The sequence below is a fragment of the Dysidea avara genome, chromosome 4 (genome assembly GCF_963678975.1).
Source record: "Dysidea avara chromosome 4, odDysAvar1.4, whole genome shotgun sequence".
In the NCBI taxonomy this organism is placed as follows: Eukaryota; Metazoa; Porifera; class Demospongiae; order Dictyoceratida; family Dysideidae; genus Dysidea; species Dysidea avara.
In genome coordinates this window covers 37,699,647-37,722,955 of record NC_089275.1, presented here as the reverse complement: position 1 = coordinate 37,722,955, position 23,309 = coordinate 37,699,647, and the positions used below count along the sequence as shown (strand labels likewise).

Sequence of the window (23,309 nt, the reverse complement as noted above, 5' to 3'; positions counted from 1 at the left end):
TCCTAATGCAAATCGCTTAATAAGATCTTGTTCCATTTGCTAACTGATACAGGGGCTGATCCAGAAATAAATCAAAGGGGGTGGCTGACTTATAGTTTCATGCTTTTGCTAATTTTTTATACAATGAGCACTGCCATATAATGAAGTGGGGATTTAGCTATATCAAAGTGTTAGTGTTAATAGGTTTGGTGTGCAAAGCATGCTATTACTAGGGGGTGTGGGGGCATGCTCCCCCAGGAAAATTGAGAAAATTGCCCCCTGAGATTGAATCTGGAAGTGATTTTGACTGAAAATTATAAATGTAATTTTGTGCTGGCCACCTCACTTGTACTGAACCTAAAGAAACACTGGTACTTGTAAACACTTGTGATTGCCACAAAAGACAAGCGTCAGTTATGTACCATCTTAAAATCTAAATGGAATCATTTACTGCAAGCAGATGACAACCTTGATAGTGAGCTTGCTAGATGGAAAACTCACTGCAGTAAATTCTGCGCAACCTTAAAGGATAAGTCTATAACTCATTTGTTGAGTGAAGATGCAGATCCTATTCTTCCCCAATATATGAGAACTCCTCTGCATATTGTCAATACTACCCATCGGAAACACTGAAGCAAAAAAGACCTTTCCTTGTCTCAGGCAAATCCATTCATGGTTGTGCACCACTATGAGTGATGAAAGACTGGGTAACCTCGGAGTGTTGGTGATGCAAGAATTTAGTTTCCCACTGTATGTTGTTGAACAAATAATATGCAAAGAATTTGTGACTAAACATAACAGAAAATGTGTACTACAAGTGTTTTATATGATTAGTATGAGTAGCTAATTTAGCTATTAATGCTTTGATTTGTATGTGTAAGTAAAGTAGTTCAACTCATGGTGGGTGGCTAGCCATCCCATCCACCCCAGCCCCTGTGATAGTCTATACGTAGTTCCCAATATCCTTGACTGGTCAGACAGTGAATTGACCTCAATCCAAGCCAAAGCTTACCTTGAAGTTACCAAATACATTTTCATATTCTATCCACTCTCTTTTGTTAAAATCAGTGCTTCCATATCTTCTTCTCTGAATAACAGTCCATGCTCCTCCTCCTCCTCTTAAATGATGCAGCATCACAATACTCTATTATTGGAAAATTTCACTCCACAGAAGTTACCAATAGTGTAGACTCCTGAACTCTTTACATTGTCAATAGGTCCACCATCTGTTTGACATTCTCCATCAATTACTAGCATCTATTATTTAAGTGATTACCAACTAAAATATATCTGATGACCATATAAAGCAGAAAGAGTGTAGGCAACATGGAAGATATTCAATGCATATAGATGTATTTGTTTCCCCATAACTCAGAGCTGAGTGCTCGAAAATGGTTAGAGAATTATATGTGAATGGGCCTGCAAAAATAGGGTATGTGGGCACAAACACACTCTGCCACATCACATCTTGTATCTCCATACTGAGATAGGATAGTTTTATTTTAAAGCCAACTAAATTGTTAAGAAGTGCTGAAAATTTCATGGCCAAACAATAATGGAATTAAAAGTTATGATACATCACCATTTTAAATAGTAGACAATTTTTATGTGCCCACATGCTTTATTTTGCAGGTCCGGTCACATATAAATATAGAGTTCCACCCTTTCTGTTAAAATAGTACTATAGCAGAATGAACCACACATGCTTCTCCCTAAAACACCGTACCTCTCAATTGCAAATCTCCTGTGTCTCTCCTCCAACAGTGTCTTGTTGATATACAGCTGCATGGCTCAAAAGGACAATATTATTGCAGTGCTGTTTGTTTGCATGATATAGTTTTGTTCGTTCTGTACTAATGCTTCCTCCTTCACCTGGCATGCTATATACAGTAGATGAATTAGTCTTTGCCACCCTCACCATTCCAATCCAATGCTGAATGCACTGACTAATTGCTGCATACATACATAATTCTAGTTCTATCTCCTGTACATTGTGAATGCATACAGTGTTTACACATCACTATGTTATTACTACACCAAGATTGATATCTGCATATCTAACAAATCAGACCTGGAGAAACTAATAACTAGAGGCCACCGATAGCTGGCTAATATTAATTCTGGTACATCATTGGTTATCATACTATTTTTTATCTACAATATTTATGTTATGTGTGATGTGTCATATTTGAAAATCCAAGCAGTTACCACTGATGGATCTAGTTATAAAACTGTTCACTATGAAGTCATTGAATATCATTCATCACATATTTGTGTTCTTACTGATCCCAGTAGTGTATGTAAGTGACAAATGATGTACTTTTTGTATGTTGTGTGTTGACTTCATACATAGTTTTGCACTTGAGGCATCAATATTAATACTAGTATATATAAGTTGGTAATATTACAGTATGTTCCATCATCACCTTCCTCTTTTCCAAGAATATTACATTCAGACATACATGGCAAAGTCTGCAATGGCTAAGAAAAAAAGCAAAATTTCAGAAATGCTACTTCAACAAATCTGACTTATAAGTAGTAATTGTCGGTGTAAACTTGACATGGTGTGATCACTCCACTCTAATAGAACAGTCAGTAGTATTTTACTTTGCCACTTTTTGCAAAATTTAAACTAAATCTTGTATCCACTTTTGGACCTGTAGCCATATTTTTATAAATGAAATATTCCTATTACTAGTTCATCCCACAATGATACAAAGCTATATTGCATGATAAATATATGTAGACCACAAGGTACTACACTGCACAATGCCGGAATGTCGGATATCAGACAACACAATACGATAATTATTTGCCTTCCATTTCAATAAATTTGTAATCGCATACTACATTTACTCTACCTTAGGTAATTACTGCATTGCAGATCCTTTCATATGCAAATCCTGGGTATCCATACACAGCATGACTATTCAATTGGAGTATTTCATTATTAATGTGCACTCTGTTAGAATAAATGTATATTCTATTGGAGTAATCGAGCAGAGCTCTGTATATAAGTTAATGGGCTTCAGTATCCAAACACTTATAATTATTTTGTTTAACTCTATAGGAACAAACTTTAAGGTGTTTGGATAACTAAAGATCCACTGTAGAGGTTTCACAGTTTCTAATAATAAGTACCCTTGAATATTCTCCACGCTTATTTGATTTGGTATAAAAATGTTGCTCTAAGGATATATTCACTCTTACAGGTTAGGAGACTATCTTGTAGTAATTATTTTTTAGGAAGGAAAGGAACAAAAGCCATTCAAAATCATGTGTCTGGAGGCCATACCTTTCATCTGGTTTTCTTTTTATTGTGCATTGCAGTGAAATGTACTAGAGCTTCTAAATATGAATGATCTTTTTATACTGAATAGTTGTTACACTTAAGAGGAGTTTATGCTATAATCATCACCCACAAATAGTGGCAATATCTACTCTGCACATGTGCTGGTAACTATGTTACAGTGGTATCTCATTTATAATTAGCAACCACGTTGTTCATTAGAGTTACCACATACAGTAGGTTCAACACAGTAAAGGTGTTCTGTACTTAAGACCACCTTATAATTCAGGTTATTCTTGTGGTTCTATTGGTCGGTGACTCATGGATTAACTGTAGTTCTATTGAGATTTGTACAGATGCATGCCACATGTGTACTGAAATAATTCTACTCATATAATTACGTGTATTTGATTATTTTTATGTACAGAGTTACACTGTAAAGAAGGGACTTGGTCATATACCATTTGGATGTCTATGTTTCACTGAGGTCATTGCATTCATCTCCTTTACCTACATCTTAAATCTGGCACGTGCATTATAGTGTGATTAATGTACAAGTTATAATTAATTTCCCTGATATGTGACCAGGTGCCAATAAACTGGGCATGAAGATAAATATAAAATTTGACTACTTTTTCAATAGTTTCATGATTCATGTAGCTTGTTACATTCTGCTATCACCACGAAATTGTTGGCCCATTTTTAACAAGCTCATTGGCTGCACGCACGTTGCAGATTTCAGATGCATTTCTATTTGGATACAGTCTTTCAAGTTTGCAGAATTGGATGTGTGTAGGAGACATGTGTGTGTGATGTGCATATTATTTTATACATATAATCAGTGTACATGTACAGTCATAGAACTACTTTGCAAACAGTCACTAGAAGCTAATATCAGTAAATAGCTACAGTGTATAGGAAAGCATATTTAATTGGATAGAGGATTTTAGTAAATGTCACACAGGACACAGCTCTAGAGAGTGATCATGTACACTTGAATCTCAAAATCTAATGAATTGTTACACTTTTGAAGTAATAGCATTTTCTTCATTCATAAAAATCTGTATCAAAAATAGACAACAAAATCAGTATCAGATTGAATGTGAAGGTAGCTATGGCTTAGTGAAGTTTCCAAACTGTGTGAGTGTGTGTGGAATATTTATAACTGAGCACATTACCACTACATACATGTACAATACATGCATTACATAAAGTATTAACAGGATCACATGTTGTCAAATCAAAATAACCAAGCAACATGAGCATTTCATAATGATTGGAGGATATATAACTCTTAACAATTTTTCCTAAATTAAAAATTAATAATAATATATTTTCTTGTTCCAGAGGAATTTCAATTCACAAGAACACAACTATTGAGGTACGTACAGTAATTAATAGCCATGCATACTATGTACAGTTCATATGCAGTGGACAAGTTAGTTTGGAATTACAGAGTCTGCAGTCTCCAAGGTCCATCTGACTTTTAAATTAGTTTCTAATTAAAGAAGTGGAATGAAATATGGTGAGCTAGTAATAAGTACAAAGCAATTACACAGAAACTCTGCGAGTCGGTTCAGTAAAGCTAGTGTATAATTATATTATGAAGGTTTTACTGCACACAAATCCATAGAAAATAGCATTATCATAATAATCAGGTAATTGTTGCAGTGATGATGATGTTGTTACTAGGTAAAACGTATTAGCCACGTCAACCACATATAAATATTTTACAGACATTGATACTAATAAAATGGCTGTGTTAAAATATGACACACAAAAGCCTATTACAGTACATGCCAGTAGAAGACACATTCTTCAATGTCCATATAAAAATGTTGATCATTGAAAGTTAAGAAATTAGACAATTTGATGGGCGTACTTTCAGTTCCAGAAATGGTACACTTAACCATTCACCATTGAGTTTTATGGAGTAAGTGTCATAATTGAGTCTAGCATTGCCACAGTTATTGTACCACCATCCACCGAGTCGCTGTGGACAAGCTAAGTGGTTGTGTAATTTGACATTGTCTTGATCTCTGGAGGAGAATTGCATACCACTCAATGTTGAACTGCTGACGAATGGGTCAGTTAATCCATCCCTGTCAAATCCTGTTATGGTTAAGCGATACTTGTCATCAGCTGGTCCTACTGCAAATTGCTTGTAACGAAGATAAGATCTTGTTCCATTTGCTAACTGATAGTCTATACGTAGCTCCCAATTTCCTTGACTGGTCAGGCAGTGCATTGACCTCAATCCAAGCCAAAACTCTCCTTGAAGATTACCAAACCCATCTTCATATTCTACCCAGTCTCTTTTGGTAAAATCAACACTTCCATCTTTTCTTCTCTGAATAACAGTCCATCCCCCTCCTCCTGAGGTAGTATCACAATATACTCTAGTATTGGAACATTTCACTCCACAGAAGTTACCAATAGTGTAGACTCCAGAACTCTTTACATTGTAGTTATTGTTATTGTAGCCAAGACAACAACAGTTGTCAATAGGTCCACCATTTGTTTGACATTCTCCATCAACCAGCACTATTCCTAGACTAACTAGAACTACTAGTGTTATAATAGTAGTCATTGTAGACTAGCCAAGACTCTAGTTCACTTCTACGTATACACAATAAACTGACTGTAAACTGTTGTCAGCACTTTGAGCTAATATAGATGTATTGCTGTTTATGTATTATAATGGTATTACCTCACAAGGAAATCAACCAGTCATTCTTTAATACATCCAAATAAGGAAATTATGCCAAACAAGGTAATGCTACCAGTAGGCAATCAAGAGTAGGTATGTTAAGCATCTATTATTATTACCAACTTCTAATGTTTGATGACCATATGAAGCAGAAGAGTATAATGTATGTACATATTAGGTAACATGAACTATTTTATTTCATGGTTGTTTATTTATTCCCTGAGCTGCTGATGTATAGCTAATGACTATTCATTAAAAAATTAGTTTGTATATTACATACTACAGTTTGACTGCAGGGATATGGTTTCACATCAGTATAGGGACACTGTTGCATGGGGTGAAAGGTACAACAAGTTTTATGTTTATTAAGGAAGGGATGGGATGGGATGGAATTCTATAGGTACACAAGTTATTTTCTCTCTCAACAGATGTTAGTTAGGGTAACTTGATTATGATGTGTATACTTACACATTCTATATTATGTCTAGTTGGGCATAAATATTTTCTGAAAAATTTTATTTAATGAGTAAATTACTACAGCTAAATCTGAGGGCTTTTTTGATGCCAGGTTATAAAAGTGTACGCTTTAAACAGCATGTGTTGAGCTTTGAAATTAGTTTACAGAAACTTCTGCACTGATCCACTACTACTAAATTGGAAATCCTTACTGACTAAACCCTGTTTAGATTCTGCATATATTACCATTTGAGGATGCAATATTTTCACAATATGTTTTCTCACTTACTATATAATTATTGATGACTAGTATATTATTTTCCTTGTGTGTGAATTTGGAACTACAGCTTGTGGCTGATGCAATGAGTATTAACCTGGTGCATGAAAGCCAGCAGGTATGAGGACACCAGTTATATGTGCTATCGTATAACAGACTAGGGAGTATATACCTTATAATCAAGTGATTCAGAATATCTAAGACTTGTATAATACGTTATTGTACATTATTGCTATAAGTGCATATATTATAACTACATTCTCAAAACAGGGCAAAATTTGTGTGCCCTTTGTGAGCACAGTGCTGCACATGCCCGGTCAAAGTCTCCATCAATTTGCTGATGCAGCACTTTATAGATTATTACTGCCAGTGACTGTTCCTGTAAAGGAACAGGTTTCTATTGGATCCACAACTATATAGTAGCTTAGTTGGAAACTAATAAAACACTTTAATACTCAATGTAATGTGCAGTTTGCTGAATCTGTAAAGAAGGACTGCTCATGATCTCCAGCCTCCATAGAATTCATCTGTAAATAAGCCTTTGTCGTGGTTTTCAGCAGGAAATGGAGCTTGAGAGAGTTGATGAGTCACGCTAATCAACTGGTTAGGTTATTGTTTGACTGCGCTTGATTTCCACTAAAACTGTTGAAGTCCACTTTAAAATTTTATCCATAGCCACTGTCTACCAGAGAGCAGGCTATGATATACGATGGAAATTCTCATGAAATTTCATGTAATTTTCATGCACACTCTCTATGATATATCTATTATTAATTTAACAGTTTATGGCCATGCATGGGCACTGCATTAAATTTTATGAAATTCTCCTGTGCCATAAGATTATTTGTCTATGGCATATGAAATTTTACTTTTCACAGGTAATTCATGACATGAAAATTGCCATCAGCATGTACGTAATATCCATGAAAAGACTTTCATGGCACATTCATGGGGAACATTTCACTTTTTGTGGATGAGCCATAGGTATTTCATGGTACTGTTCTGTGGTAGCGAATGTAAGGTTACTTGTACAACAACATCACATGCACAGGTTGTTCCCACATAAACACAACGGAAGCTTCATTATACTTATGCACCTTCAAAAGTAGATTCCATGATATTGCTTGCATTGCTGTATTAAGCGGCATAAAAACTTATAACACTAGTTCTTCTCATAATTAAGTTGCCATGGTAAAAAATATCACACTAAAACACACAATGTGAGCAGCAACTAATGTCAAGTCCACATGTACCTACTGTATACATTACAGACTATGTCTTGATACATAACCTAAGTCTATGACAAATCTAGATGCACAATAATTATACTAAATTCAAATCCATGCAGTCACTGCATCACACAAACGTAGTAAACTCAGTCAGTATCACAAAGTAAAGGACGTATTTTCATTTCCACAAATGGTAGATTGTACCACTCACCATTAAGCCTTATAAAGAAAGCGCTGTTATAGTTTTCATTCAGTCTGAGATTGCCACAATTATTGTGCCACCATCCTCCACAGCACTTGGCACAAGTACGGCGATCTCTATTAGTTGCTTCATCTTTGTGATCATTGTCTTCATCGCGAGCAGAAAATTGCATCCTGTTCAGTGGATGACCACTGTCAAACGGATCAGTTTTTCTTCCTGTTACAAATCCTGATACGTTTAACCTATAGTTATCTTCGGCTGGTCCCACTGCAAATTGTTTGTAGTGAAGATATGACTTTGTTCCATTAGGTAATCGATAGTCTATTCTAAGTTCCCAATTTCCTTGACTGGTCAGACAATGCATAGGCCTTAGTCCAAGCCAGAACTCATCATTAATACTGCCAAATCCATCTTCATATTCTACCCAATCTCTGCCAAAGAAATCAACACTTCCATCTTTTCTTCTCTGAATAACAGTCCATCCTCCTCCTCCTGAGGTAGTATCACAATATACTCTAGCATTGGAACATTTCACTTCACAGAAGTTACCAATAGTGTAGACTCCTGAACTCTTTACATTGTAGTTGTTGTTATTGTAGCCAAGACAACAACAGTTGTCAATAGGTCCACCGTTTGTTTGACATTCTCCATCAACTAACACTATTCCTAGACTAACTAGAACTACTAGTGTTATAATAGTAGTCATTGTAGACTATACAACACTGATCAACCTCTCAGCTGTTCTCTCAAAAATTGTGAACTGTTGAAGAAACATTGCAGTACATTTATACCACAATTTATTTCCTATTTAGGATATTACATAAGCAGAATTGCAAGGTTAACATCCTGTTTAGCTTACTGTAGTTCTCCAAGTTTGGTAGTTAAAACGTAGTGATCATTCCAAACAAGGTACCATCTACCTTATAAAAGCAATGTTTCAATTTGGTAAATAATGTGAAATTATAATATTCACAATTGCAAATAGCCACTTCCTATCATATTCCTATACCATCTTAGGATAGAGCAAAGTTTTATTTCATTCCCATGGATATGTACAGTATGTAGCTATACCATCACATGTGCTTCACCAAATACTTGCAATGATTGTACATAGCTGTAGCACATTTACATGCATAGCTACAGTAATTATGGTACACAAATTTAAAAGCTAGACTATCCATTATAAGAATCAGAGGGTGGTAAGTATACCTCAAGTTTGGACAATGTTGTAAACTCAAACAGAGCTACAATTATATAATTGTAAGAATAACTATACACTACACTATATACTACCAATCTGAATCATTGTATGTCATTCTCTGATAGCTAACAGTGCACGATCGTTGGAACCCCCCAAAAAATAATCAGAAAAACATCCAGTCATTAGCTACTCACTACATAGATCTCTTAAGCATTTTTTGGATGGAGAATTTCATAGATGTATGTACATATCAACAGCAGCTGTTCAATATACTAATTAGATTAGGAAACTATACAGTGTATACACCACACACATGATTGTAATGTGTTAATGGGATGCAAAATGCTGTGTGCAGATGTTTTGAATGATGCACTGTCATGGAATTTATTAGAGTTGCCTTAAGAATTAATCTTGATGTAGTTAAACTGTCAATATGCTATGCGCATGCAGATCCATTTGTTATCAATGTTGTTGTGGCTTTAAAAACTTAAATTGATACTTATAGGAGGCATTAAGGGAAACTGGTGTACATAGTGAATTATAATCAACTTACTTGTTCATATGGCATCAACTTATTACATGCAGTTGCTCCAGTATGTAAGCCTACATCACTAACAAATGATTGTTAGGCTTGAGTCTATTATGCTCCAAAATTTGCCTATTATACTTCTTGGCATTTCCCCAATTTTCTGACTATTATGATTGTTTTTATGCTTTTCAGAAATGCATTATATAGTTTTGTTTTGTATGTTTTTTCTTTGTGCAGAGAAGTTCTTCATATGATACAATGTAAATGGGGAAGTGTCACTTTAACTCCAAAATACATATAATAGCAATAGCTTGAAATTGGGTGTGTTCCAGAGTTCATCATATTAGAGCAGGGGGTCTGGGGGCATATCTATAGACCCTCAGAAGCTATGCACATTTTATTGTCTAAACTCTTTGTAGTTTTGTATGCAAATAAAATATTATGCATTGTTTCTGATTGATCTTCTGAGTTATAGCAATTGGTATACAAAGGACAGCAACTGCTCAGTATATTATGTAACTTACATTTGCATCATCATGCCAAGAACATATTAGCCTACTGGGGATATGGTTGTCATTCTCTCTGTTGCATGCGATGACTGTTCTATTAGAGTGTTTTACTGTTCTATTAGAGAATCTCGATCTTTTTGAAATACTTTACTGGTTTGATATAAACCTCAGTCTCATGCAGCTATTGATTGTGGTGGGTTTGGAAGATGTGCTGGAGTCTACCTCTCAGGATATGGTGCCAGTCTTATTGGGTCTAGGTAACTGCATGTAGTTCTGGTATTTCAATGCTGGTTAGCTAACATGGGTGACTATAATACATTGCAAGTTATTCTGTAGGGAATTCAGCTACAAACAAGTCACGCTGTAGTCAGATCAGCCAGAAAAAGGTACCTAATAGAGAGTTCAGCTACAAAGAAACCATCATGTAGAGAGTTCAGCTCAAACAAAGTGCCCTGTAGAGAGATCAGCTAGAAGAAGTTACCTTGTAGAGAGTTCGGTTACAAAGAAACAATCATGCAAAGAGTTCAGCAGCAAACAAATCACCCAGTAGATAACTCAGTTACAAACAAATATGCCCTGTAGAAAGATCAGCTAGAAGAAGTTACCTTGTAGGGAGTTCAGCTACGAACAGATCACCCTGTAGAGAGTTCAGCTACAAACAAATCACCCTGTAAAAAGTTCAGTTACAAAGAAACCACCATGTAGAGAGTTCAGCTGCAAAAAAATCAATCACTCTGTAGAGAGTTCAGCTAGAAGAAGTCATCTTGTAGAGAGTTCAGCTGCAAATAAATCACCCTGTAGAAAGATCAGCTAGAAGAAGTTACCTAGTAGAGAGTTCAGTTGCAAACAAATCACCTGTAGAGAGTTCAGCTAGAAACAAGTCACCCTGTAGAGAGATCAGCTAGAATCAAGTCACCCTGTAGAGAGTTCAGCTAGAAGAAGTCACATTGTAGAGAGTTCAGCTACAAAGAAACTACCATGTAGAGAGTTCAGCTGCAAAAAATCACCATGTAGAGAACTCAGCTACAAACAAATATGCCCTGTAGAAAGATCAGCTAGAAGAAGTTACCTTGTAGAGAGTTCAGCTACGGACAGATCACCCCGTAGAGAGTTCAGCTACAAACAAATCACCCCGTAGAGAGTTCAGTTACAAAGAAACCACCATGTAGAGAGTTCAGCTGCAAACAAATCACCAGTAGCGAGTTCAGCTAGAAACAAGTCACCCTGTAGAGAGATCAGCTAGAAACAAGTCACCCTGTAGAGAGTTCAGCTAGAAGAAGTCACATTGTAGAGAGTTCAGTTACAAAGAAACTACCATGTAGAGAGTTCAGCTGTAAACAAATCACCCTGTAGAGAACTCAGCTACAAACAAATATGCCCTGTAGAAAGATCAGCTAGAAGAAGTTACCTTGTAGGGAGTTTAGCTACGAACAGATCACCCTGTAGAGAGTTCAGCTACAAACAAATCACCCTGTAGAAAGTTCAGTTACAAAGAAACCACCATGTAGAGAGTTCAGCTGCAAAAAAATCAATCACTCTGTAGAGAGTTCAGCTAGAAGAAGTCACCTTATAGAGAGTTGAGCTGCAAATAAATCACCTTATAGAGAATTCAGCTACAAACAAATCACCCTGTAGAAAGATCAGCTAGAAGAAGTTACCTTGTAGAGAGTTCAGCTACAAAGAAACCACCATGTAGAGAGTTCAGCTGCAAATAAATCACCAGTAGAGAGTTCAGCTAGAAACAAGTCACCCTGTAGAGAGATCAGCTAGAAACAAGTCACCCTGTAGAGAGTTCAGCTAGAAGAAGTCACATTGTAGAGAGTTCAGCTACAAAGAAACTACCATGTAGAGAGTTCAGCTGCAAACAAACACCCTGTAGAGAGCTCAGCTACAAACAAATCGCCTGTAGAAAGATTAGCTAGAAGAAGTTACCTTGTAGGGAGTTCAGCTACAAAAAAATCACCCTGTAGAGAGTTCAGCTACAAAGAAATCATCATGTAGAGAGTTCAGCTGCAAACAAATTATCCTGTAGAGAGTTCAGCTACGAAAACATCATCCTGTAGAGAGTTCAACTAGAAGAAGTCACCTTTTAGAGAGTTCAGCTACAAAGCAACCACCATGTAGAGAGTTCAATTGCAAAAAAAAATCAATCACTCTGTAGAGAGTTCAGCTAGAAGAAGTCACCTTGTAGAGAGTTCAGCTGCAAATAAATCACCCTGTAGAGAATCCAGCTACAAACAAATCACCCTGTAGAAAGATCAGCTAGAAGAAGTTACCTTGTAGAGAGTCAGCTACAAAGAAACCACCATGTAGAGAGTTCAGCTGCAAACAAATCACCTGTAGAGAGTTCAGCTAGAAACAAGTCACCCTGTAGAGAGATCAGCTAGAAACAAGTCACCCTGTAGAGAGATCAGCTAGAAACAAGTCACCCTGTAGAGAGTTCAGCTAGAAGAAGTCACATTGTAGAGAGTTCAGCTACAATGAAACTCCCATGTAGAGAGTTCAGCTGCAAACAAATCACCCTGTAGAGAACTCAGCTACAAACAAATATGTCCTGTAAAAATATCAGCTAGAAGAAGTTACCTTGTAGAGAGTTCAGCTACAAAGAAACCACCATGTAGAGAGTTCAGCTGCAAACAAATCACCTGTAGAGAGTTCAGCTAGAAACAAGTCACCCTGTAGAGAGATCAGCTATTAACAAGTCACCCTGTAGAGAGTTCAGCTAGAAGAAGTCACATTGTAGAGAGTTCAGCTACAAAGAAACTACTACCATGCAGAGAGTTCAGCTGCAAACAAATCACCCTGTAGAAAGTTCAGCTATGAACAGATCACCCTGTAGAGAGATCAGCTAGAAACAAGTCACCCTGTAGAGAGTTCAGCTAGAAGAAGTTACCTTGTAGAGAGTTCAGCTACAAAGAAACCACCATGTAGAGAGTTCAGCTGCAAACAAATCACCCAGTAGAAAGTTCAGCTATGAACAGATCACCCTGTTGAGAGTTCAGTTAGAAACAAGCCATCCTGTAGAGAGATCACCTAGAAGTATCACCTTGTAGAGAGTTCAGCTACAAACAAGTCATCCTGTAGAGAGATCAGCTAGAAGAAGTTACCTTGTAGAGAATTCAGCTACAAACAAATCACCTGTAGGGATTTCAGCTACAAACAAATCACCCTGTAGAGAGTTCAGCTACAAAGAAATCATCATGTAGAGAGTTCAGCTGCAAACAAATCATCCTGTAGAGAGTTCAGCTATGAAAAGATCACCCTGTAGAGAGTTCAGCTATAAGAAGTCACCTTTTAGAGAGTTCAGCTACAAAGCAACCACCATGTAGAGAGTTCAGCTGCAAACAAATCACCCTGTAGAGAATTCAGCTACAAACAAATCTCCCTGTAAAGAGACCAGCTAGAAACAAGTCACCCCGTAGACAGGTCAGCTAGAAGAAGTTAACTTGTAGAGAGTTCAGCTACAAATAAATCACTCTGTAGAGAATTCAACTACAAACAGCTAACCCTGCAGAGAGTTCAGCTAGAGTCAAGTCACCCTGTAGAGAGAATCCTGTAAAGAGTTCATCTACGTACAAGCAGATCACCCTGTAGAAAATTCAGCTACATTTCAAGTCACCCAGTAGAGAGATCAGCTGCAAATTATCCTGTGGGGATTAATTGATATGTAATAAATATATGCAAGAGTTCATAATATAATGAACTCTTGATATATGCATTATATATATAATTTGTACATTTACTGATAAAATCAGAATGAGTTAAAGTATTTATAAAATCTGCTTCATCTTTTTCTTTTTCCTGTGGTAAAGAAAAATATATAGGTTAAAAAGCCCCAAAGCTGGCCATAGGCCGGCTTTGGAGTATACAAATACAAAAAGAAGTGAAATCTAATCAAAAACAGCTAAGCTGTAAAAAAAGGAGTGCGGCCCTTGAAAAAGTTATGGTGAAAAAAGATGTGAAATCCAAGGTGGCGGCCAAGAAATGGCTGTGATGGTAGGTTAATGGTAAAAATTTTAATAATGACAATTCAGGTGAATTTTGTGCCAATTGACCAAGCGGCACCACATTCACCTGAATTGTTGTTATTAAAATTTTTACCATTAACCTACCATCACAGCCATTTCTTGGCCGCCACCTTTGATTTCACATCTTTTTTCACCATAGCCTTTTCAAGGGCCGCACTCCTTTTTTTACAGCTTGGCTGTTTTTGATTAGAATTACTTTACAGCTGTATCAAAGTAATAATGTTCTTACAATATTAACTTGTATAGATATATTATCATGCATGTTTCCAAAGTCATTGATATTAGCAATTGGAACTACGCAATTACATCAGAATGTCTTCCAAGTACAATCTAACAATTATTGATGGACGATTTGATTATCTAACCATTTTACTATATATGTGATAAACATTGTTATCACAGTACTGCTACATACACCACATCCACATACTGCAAAGCATATGCTGTTTAAGAAGGAATTGTGGTTTATAAGAAGTGAAATTAAGTCAAGTGCATTTTAAATTCTCAGCGTTCTGTGTCCTCACATGTAGCTATGTTTGTGTGTGCTCACATGTTGTACATTAGTTTAAAAGACAAAGAAAATTCTGTTGTAAAAGCTATGTGCTTATAGAATCTTGAAAATGATGAACATAAACATGATCCCTAGAGATCTTAGTATATACACTGTATACTATTTTTAGAGGCACTTAGTACACATGAAGGTGCTGGGTGACATATTGACAGTTGTTTTGACATTGGTTTCAGGTGAGTTTGCATATTTTCAGCTTCATAAGTTGATTTTGGACTGAGTATTTAAAAGAAGTATGGTTCCTCCACTAAGGAGGGGGGACCATTTGTCCCAATGCCCCATGTTGGATCCACCATTGCTTTAAGCACTTCCTATTGTCTAGTGCAGGGGATCAAGTCACCACCTGCAACTCTTTTGGAAATTCATGTATAAACTATAAAACAGATGTTTAATATAATAAATAAGTACTTGCGGTGTCAGCTATAATTGTGAAAATACTCTATTGTTAGCTTTTGCACAAATGCATACATTTGTGATTACTATATGATATTCACTCATTATGTTCAAATGTATAAACAGATCAGCATAACTCAGAACAAACAAGCTATGGATAATTGTACATCACACAATCTACACCACTACAAATGTGTCATTTACATGTATGTTGTTTTAGTAGAAGGTGCTGTGCATTGTTACAGTATGCTACTGCACAAAAATTTCTAGGTTCTTTACAAGAATTTCTTCATCATTGGCATACTGATCACGACAAATTCTTGCTTCAATAGCTTCATTAGTCTGAAATGGGAGTTGTCGGTGAAACCATGGCATGCCAGCCTGTGAGCAGCAGTTATCACCTCTAGTGCAACCCTCACCATCCCACAGAAGGTTAGTTGTATAATATGTAGTAAAGGATACACCAATGTAGTTGCCAGAATCACAGTAGTAGTGGTTTCGTAAAAAATTGGTGGACCTACTCCTGGGTTGTTAGCACATGGACAGTTGCAAGATGCACACACAGTATCATGAGAACTGTGTCCATTTACATAGGACCAGATATGTTTTCGAGGAGTACCATATGTCAAAGAAATTCCATCAGCATAAATGTCGTCTATAGATTTGCCTCGATGAAATCCATCTGGCGTTGCTTTTTGATATCCAACCACTTTACCACATATGTCATTATAATGAACACCATTGTTCGCAAACAATGCTGAATAACACCCTGGATTGTTGTCACCAGCTATACATGCTCTTACTGGAGACGTTATCTGCTGCCATCCTGTGGGACAGTTGCGGCCATCATCAATATCAGCAATCTTCATCCATCCTCCTTCCTTTCCACCACAAACCAGTACCATGTCACAGTAAACCTAAGGTAAGTGTAGGAAATTTCTCTTTGCTACACAAGCATTATATTAATATGTGGGAAGCTTGTCACATCAGCAAATTTTCATTGCAGTAACACACAGTGATTCATGGAATAGCTACAACCTTACAACTGCAATAATAGCACTCAGCAGTACGTCTAGTCTATTGAATATCATTACACCATCTGTCACCTGAATTGTTCACTAACCTCAGCTAAAAGCTATGTGCTCACCTCAGTTACATATAGTTACTGAATACACACGTACTGTACATAGCATACATATAAACAGTACATGTGCATTCAGCTGTATTGTGTGTGCATTCAGTCATTATAGCTGAGGAAAGCAAACAGTTCAGGTGACAGCCAGATGGCACCATCCAATAGACTATGTACTGCTAAGTGATTGGAAGCCATATTATATACTACAAAAATATAGCTGTGGATGCAGTCGTATTACACTATACCCATGTACTGTGTATCTTTGGTATACGATTTGCATGTCTCACTGGTACTAACAATGCCTGATTCAAAGATCAGCTAAAATTAGTTGCCGCATATTTAGTTTAGTACAGTATATGAATACAACTCTCAATCTCTATTTCCATTATATTAATACGCAAGTCATGCCAATTCACTCACATATTTTCACACTTATTGGCAATCACTGCCCTACCAATGAATTTAACAACAAATCTTAACCCACTGACATAATGCAATCAACCATTGCATCAAAATATGTTTAGCTATTGGTAAGATAATTTATACATAGCTAACTAGCTACATGTGCCAATTACTTATATACTTTGTAATTAACATAAAATTTAATGTGTTACACTATATTTGTGACCCGATTTTGGAAAATCAGTCACCTCTGAAATATATGTTAAAACCTACACTTATATGTGTCACCACTAAGGCACTTGTGCACCTGTTAAAATATTTCTTGTAATTCAGGATACTGACTACTGATCTACTATAAAGCTGATTAGAAGTTAGTAATGTCTTATTTTAATCATAAATATTTCAGTTGTAAAATGTGACGTTAAGGCTGATTTTCCAAAATCTAGTCATATTTACAGTTAGTTGTAATCTATAGCTACCTGAAATGCAGATTCAGAAGTAGCAGCCTTGATCCAGTAGTATCCTGATTTGCCATGACTAGCATAGTTGTAGTTGTATATTTCCTTACAGGATTTGGCAGGAAATAATGGCTGCATGCCCAGACTATTGTAGAAGTTTAACAACATTTGTTCTTCCACTGCTGAACTGCTAGCAGCTACCAGCATCATGATAACAAAGCAGTTACCACCCTTCATCACTTTGTAATAGCATAGAAATGAGTGCAATGCAGTAGTATTTTTATTTAATGTTTGTACCTAGTACATGCATGCCACTTCAACCAACTTTGCATGCATGACAAGTTTGGTGTATGGCTTCCCCGATAACATTTTATGATATAGGGCTTCAATAAACAGGGAAGCATTGTAGTGTTTTCAGATTAAGGTCTGCTGTAGCTTATTATTATTATTATTATTAGTATACATAACTTTCAAGTCTGAAAATATTAATGGTGATTTGGAAACTTGCCATCAAAACTCTGCTAAAATTTCAGATTTAGACTCAACTGTGACTTTCATCCTCCAACAATTTGAAGCTTAAAAGCATGTACATGCCTAAGGAACACACCAGTTAAACCTAAACAACATTGACTTCTTGCCAGAAGAGAAATGGTATGGACCAGTGACAGAGCTGAAACCTAACCATAGGAATCTTAATAGTGCTAGACAGCATGCATGCAGCTAGAAACCAACTTAATTTATTACTTTTGTTAGGTTTCACTCTATAGTTAGTCAACTAATGCAAGTAACTATATCAGTCTGGATTTAAAGCCTCTATGATTGATGTAATTTGACTACTACATACAAAATTGATTGTTTATACAGAAACAATTTCACATTTGGTTAGCTTCATGTTGTTACATATCACTATATAGAGTGTGAAGCTGATCAACTGAGCTGTGATTTATAATTATTCAACTACTGTAAGGGATTTTCGACCTCGGAAAGCAATCAACAAGTCATGAAAGTTAACTTGTAATGATTCTTTGCAAGTTGTGATATCCCACAAAGATGGAACTTATGTGCAGATTGCAACTAGGAGAGAATTTTTTTCATAACCAACAATCACGTAGATAGATGAACTATCACTTAAACGTACATTATACTTTATGTGAAGTTGGAATCCATTATATTTTAGCTGCTACTGCCATAATGACAATGATGACATACAACTATCTGCTGTTTGTATATGATTCCCTCTTGATGTAGTTTTGTTTACTTAATACAAATAACATATTTTGTAATAGGAAATTCCAGATACCAAGCTGTATGGCTCCTCAAGCACTATTAAATTTTGAGTTGTGAGTGAGTATAGCTAAAAGCACAAATCAGTATTAGCTAATTGGTTATTGCATAGCTAGATCCTTTGGCTTTGGTATCAGATGGATAGGTATTTTTCTGTATTGACCGAGCACTAGTTTGATTTGAATTGATCAGAAGTTGCAGGAATGTACCCCAAATCCTCAATGTTATGATGAAATAATGTACCGTAAGCAACACGTGCAATGGTTCTGCCAGTTATACTGCATGCACATATTCATAAACTTAATCATAAGTTACTTTTCAGCAGGTCTGGTCTAGGCCCTCCTTAATAGTTACGGTTGAGCAGCAAAGCATTTATATTTTGATCTCGTTGGGTATAAAGAGCTATATACAGTTACAGTGTCTGGTTGTTGCTTCAAGTTTCTTCGTCACTACTAAACACACAGTACTCATATTATACTAATCAATTTTGTGCACATGCACACTTGAGCTATAAGTATTTTTTGAAACTACCAATGCTAAACATTTGACTTAAATGAAGCAAGCATGGAAGCATGTATTAAAGGTATTATAGGCTTATAGGCTTCAGTCATGCATACACACTTGTGAACGTGAGGCATGGCAAAAGTCAATCTTCATAGCAAAGTACTGTTGAAGTTTACTGTCCAAGAAAGAATATTGGTCACCCATGTCAGCTGACCCACAATGAAGTACCAGAACCCTAGCAGTCACTTCCATCTATCCAATAACACTTGCACCATTCATAGTATGTACATAAGTACGTTACTAGCTTTTAAAACTGTTAGGAGTGTTTTAGTGCAAAATAATAATCCAAGCAAAACAGCCAAGCTGTATAAAAAGGGTGCAGCCTTCAAAATCCGCTATGAGATCAATTAACAGTGGTTCATGACCGCCAACTTTGGTTTCACCCCAGGATTTTGAAGGCTGCACCCTTTTTATACTGCACAGCTTGGCTGTTTTTGCATGGATTTATCCCAAAGCCAACCATTGCTACATACATGTAGGTCCAGTCATTTTTCTCCTTTCTGCAACTTTTCAAACACACTTATACAGTAACATCTTAAACAGACTGTATAGGACCAGGTGTCCTACAGACCTTCAGCACTTGTGCTGTAAAGCCTTAATTAATAAAAAGTAAAATAATAAACTGCATAGCTTTGAGGCTTGTTTTTACACAAATCATTGTTCTTCTTACTGTATCTGCAGATGCAATAATGATTTATTACCTCTACAGTAAATCACTTGTGATTACATAATTACAGCAATGTGTTGTTAACAGCATCAACAGGTTTAACCCTTGAACAATTTGATATCAACTAATCAGCAAATGGGCCATATAATTATAGTACTATTGCATGTACACATAATGTCACATATAAAAGAGTAGCTAATATCAAACTATAATGAAACTACATGGTAGCTATGAAATTGTGAATGCTGTTTGCTATATTATGTGCATGCACAGCAAAAACAATTAATATTGGGTGTGCTCAGTGAAATATGAAATTAGTTTGTGCTGCACATACCACACTCTGTGGATTTTATTTTCATTTCAAAAAAAGGTATCATAAGCGATTGATGATTGAGGTATATCTGTGCTTCCTTATGTTCATTGAGTTCAATGTGAGTGCAGGCATTGTACCACCATCCACCATCTACTTTAGCACATTCTTTATTCCATCGATCATTATCTTGATCTCTTGAAGAAAACAACATGTTGTTTAAACCACTAAATGGATCAGTTAGTCCATCTCTATCAAATCCTGATATGGTTAATTGATATTTGTTAGCAGCTGGTCCTACAGCAAATCGTTTGTAGTAAAGATAGGACTTTGTACCATTGTTTAATCGATAGTCTATTCAAAGCTCCCAATTTCCTGTGCTTGTCAAACATATTTTACAGGCAGCTACAGCCTCTATCCAGATCAGTGTCAGCCAGTAGTTAACCGGTTGTGTTCCTAGAGCTGCAATGAAAATGTGTTGCTAGACTTGGGTATAACAGTTTTTTGTCCCAACCAAAATTCTCCATGAAGGATACCAAATCCATCTTCATATTCCACCCAATCTCTGTTGTAGAAATCTACACTTCCATCTTCTCTCCTTTGAACAACAGTCCATCCTCCTCCTCCTGAGGTAGTATCACAATATACTCTAGCATTGGAACATTTCACTCCACAGAAGTTACCAATAGTGTAGACTCCTGAATTCTTTTACATTGTAGTTGTTGTTATTGTAGCCAAGACAACAACAGTTGTTGATAGGTCCACCATTTGTTTGACATTCTCCATCAACTAACACTATTCCTAGACTAACTAGAACTACTAGTGTTATAATAGTAGTCACTGCAAATTAGCCAACACTGATCAACTCTAGTTCACTACTACAATAATTGACTGTGAATTGTTGAAAATATCTGACAGTTTTGTGCTTAGTACATTTAAAGCATTTAGTATTTCCTTTAAAGGTAAATGAGCAAGTATAGTATTTTTCTTAATACTAACTCTCTATACCAAACAAGGCAGTCAATCATTGTGTACTATTAGTAGGAATGTTACAGCTATTAAATGATTAGCAGCTGTAAATAGCTGATGATCATGAATTTCATATTATGTGCATTAAAGGATCATTTACAATAAATATGCCTACATGTTATGAATACTATATATGTAACTGTAGTTCATTCAGCTATGTATTCCTTTTAAGGTAAAAATGATATACCTGTCACCATTTAAAGCAACCTTGATACAAAAGTGCTGATATAGCTTATTTTATGGTACGTATACGTAATTGAATAAGTGTTCATTTTGTAACATCCATAGTATATAGACAACAATAAATCCCCTAGTATTGATGAGCACAGTGTTATATGAGCGATATCGATGTCTATAGGCAATTGTGAAAGTCAGCAAGACGTACTATAATACAGTCCTTACACTTTGTATTTAAGTACAAATTTTAAAGCCTACCACACCAACCTGCAAGGCGGGATTTCACATATGTAATAATATCTTTACACCTTACACCAATGGTAAACCCAGCTGTGACAGCTGCTTTTGTAAACTATAGCTAATATCAGGCAATATGTATGAAACTACATGCATTCTATTTATGAAAAATCAGGACATTTTATAGCTAGCATGTACCACTAATTGCATTCTTTTGCTCTTTTTTAGATCAGTTCCACAAAGATACAGACTTATTTCATGTTTGCAAACTACATATTTAATGAATTAGTGCATGCTTTTTTCATGTCCCACAACGTCCTATCATCTAAGCCTACTTAGTGGTCACATGACTGCATACACATTAAATTTATATTCACATTGTAGTGCTCCCTCAATTATCCATTTTCAGATAATCAAAAAGTTTGGAAAACAAAGCCCATTCATTATACATACCCTGTTCAGATACTCTAATAGAACATACATCTTAGACAAAATACTCTAATAGAGCAGTCATTTCTACTGCTCAGATAACCAAGCGTTCAGAAAACAGAGGTTTGGATAATTGAGGGAGCACTGTATATCCCTTAAGGAAGAAGGAAGGAACCAATAATTTCTGAATCTTCCACTTCTTCGTGAGCTCTGATCATCTCTTAAGCACCTCTGTCAACTCATAACACTAATTCTTTTAAATTTATTTCTTAACATAATTGTAAGTTATGTATATAGTCATATTTACAGTAACCTAAACACTATAGTTGGAGAATCATTGCAGCATTGTAGCTAATATTTTATTTTCATTGCATGAACTTGTCAACCTTTAACATCCGGCAATTCTTGTAACTAAATTTTTATTTCAGAAGTAATTAAGCAGTCATAATTTTTTGTTAATTGCATACGGTTATAACTTTAAGTAAGGTATTGGCACAGGATGCCAGTATTCCATCTACAATTCGTGTTACTTTGCCTAATCACTGTATTTTTTTAGTGTAAAATGATTTTTTAAATAAGTAAATTAGTAGATATTATTGTGATCAGATTTGCGAAAAGGAGTCTTCCACACACATCTAATTTGCCAACTTTGGTGACTGATAACTTCAGAATGAAAAAGGCTATTGACTTGAAATGTGAGCACCAATGTAGTTTAGTAGATGAAAATCTTCCAAGTTCATAGAATTGAATGTGTGTGGAAGACCCCTCAATCACAATTCATCAATGCAATTCTAAAAATAGTCTACAGCATAGAATTTACTTTATACTGGTTCTGTGTGCTACAATGATTTTGTTTTGTAGTTGTCATTTGACAAGAAAGACAGTGCCCATACATTATGCTGTTAGTTTTTATACAACAGCATTACACATACACTGTTGTCATATTGATGATCAAGGCCCCTCAGACCAGATCCTTTATGGACAAACCAAGCTGTTGTGCTGTGACAGACAGAGTAGTCACAGGATGTGGCATAGAGAATAGACAGTTGATTGCTCTATTAGAGTGTCTCAGTGGTGGGAGGGGGAATTGCTCTCAGCCTACGGACTACATGCGTATAAGATTGTTTGGTTCAAACTGACTGCACAGGTGTTTATGTATAATTCAAAATGCGAGTCCCCTCCACAACAGTCAGTTATTATAGTTAACTACTCAGGTCACAAGTACTACCAGACACAACATATGAAAG

General features: G+C 36.1%; 3 protein-coding genes across 3 annotated transcripts; all 3 read right to left on the bottom strand.

Annotated features, from left to right (window-relative positions):
- Positions 1-4,928: 4,928 nt before the first annotated feature.
- LOC136253424 (ficolin-1-like) lies at positions 4,929-5,934 on the bottom strand. The gene has a single exon (XM_066046096.1). The coding sequence runs from the start codon at positions 5,856-5,858 to the stop codon at positions 5,121-5,123; it is 738 nt and encodes a 245-aa protein (XP_065902168.1). The 5' UTR covers positions 5,859-5,934; the 3' UTR covers positions 4,929-5,120.
- Positions 5,935-8,086: 2,152 nt separating this feature from the next.
- On the bottom strand, positions 8,087-8,848 carry LOC136253835 (fibrinogen C domain-containing protein 1-B-like). Its single transcript, XM_066046494.1, has one exon. The coding sequence runs from the start codon at positions 8,846-8,848 to the stop codon at positions 8,087-8,089; it is 762 nt and encodes a 253-aa protein (XP_065902566.1).
- Positions 8,849-15,474: 6,626 nt separating this feature from the next.
- On the bottom strand, positions 15,475-17,634 carry LOC136253423 (uncharacterized). Its single transcript, XM_066046095.1, has 2 exons — positions 17,387-17,634; positions 15,475-16,287 (listed from the first exon to the last, which is right to left on the bottom strand). Exons 1-2 carry the CDS (start codon positions 17,600-17,602, stop codon positions 15,646-15,648), a joined length of 858 nt encoding a protein of 285 aa, XP_065902167.1. The 5' UTR covers positions 17,603-17,634; the 3' UTR covers positions 15,475-15,645.
- Between the last annotated feature and the right edge of the window lie 5,675 nt (positions 17,635-23,309).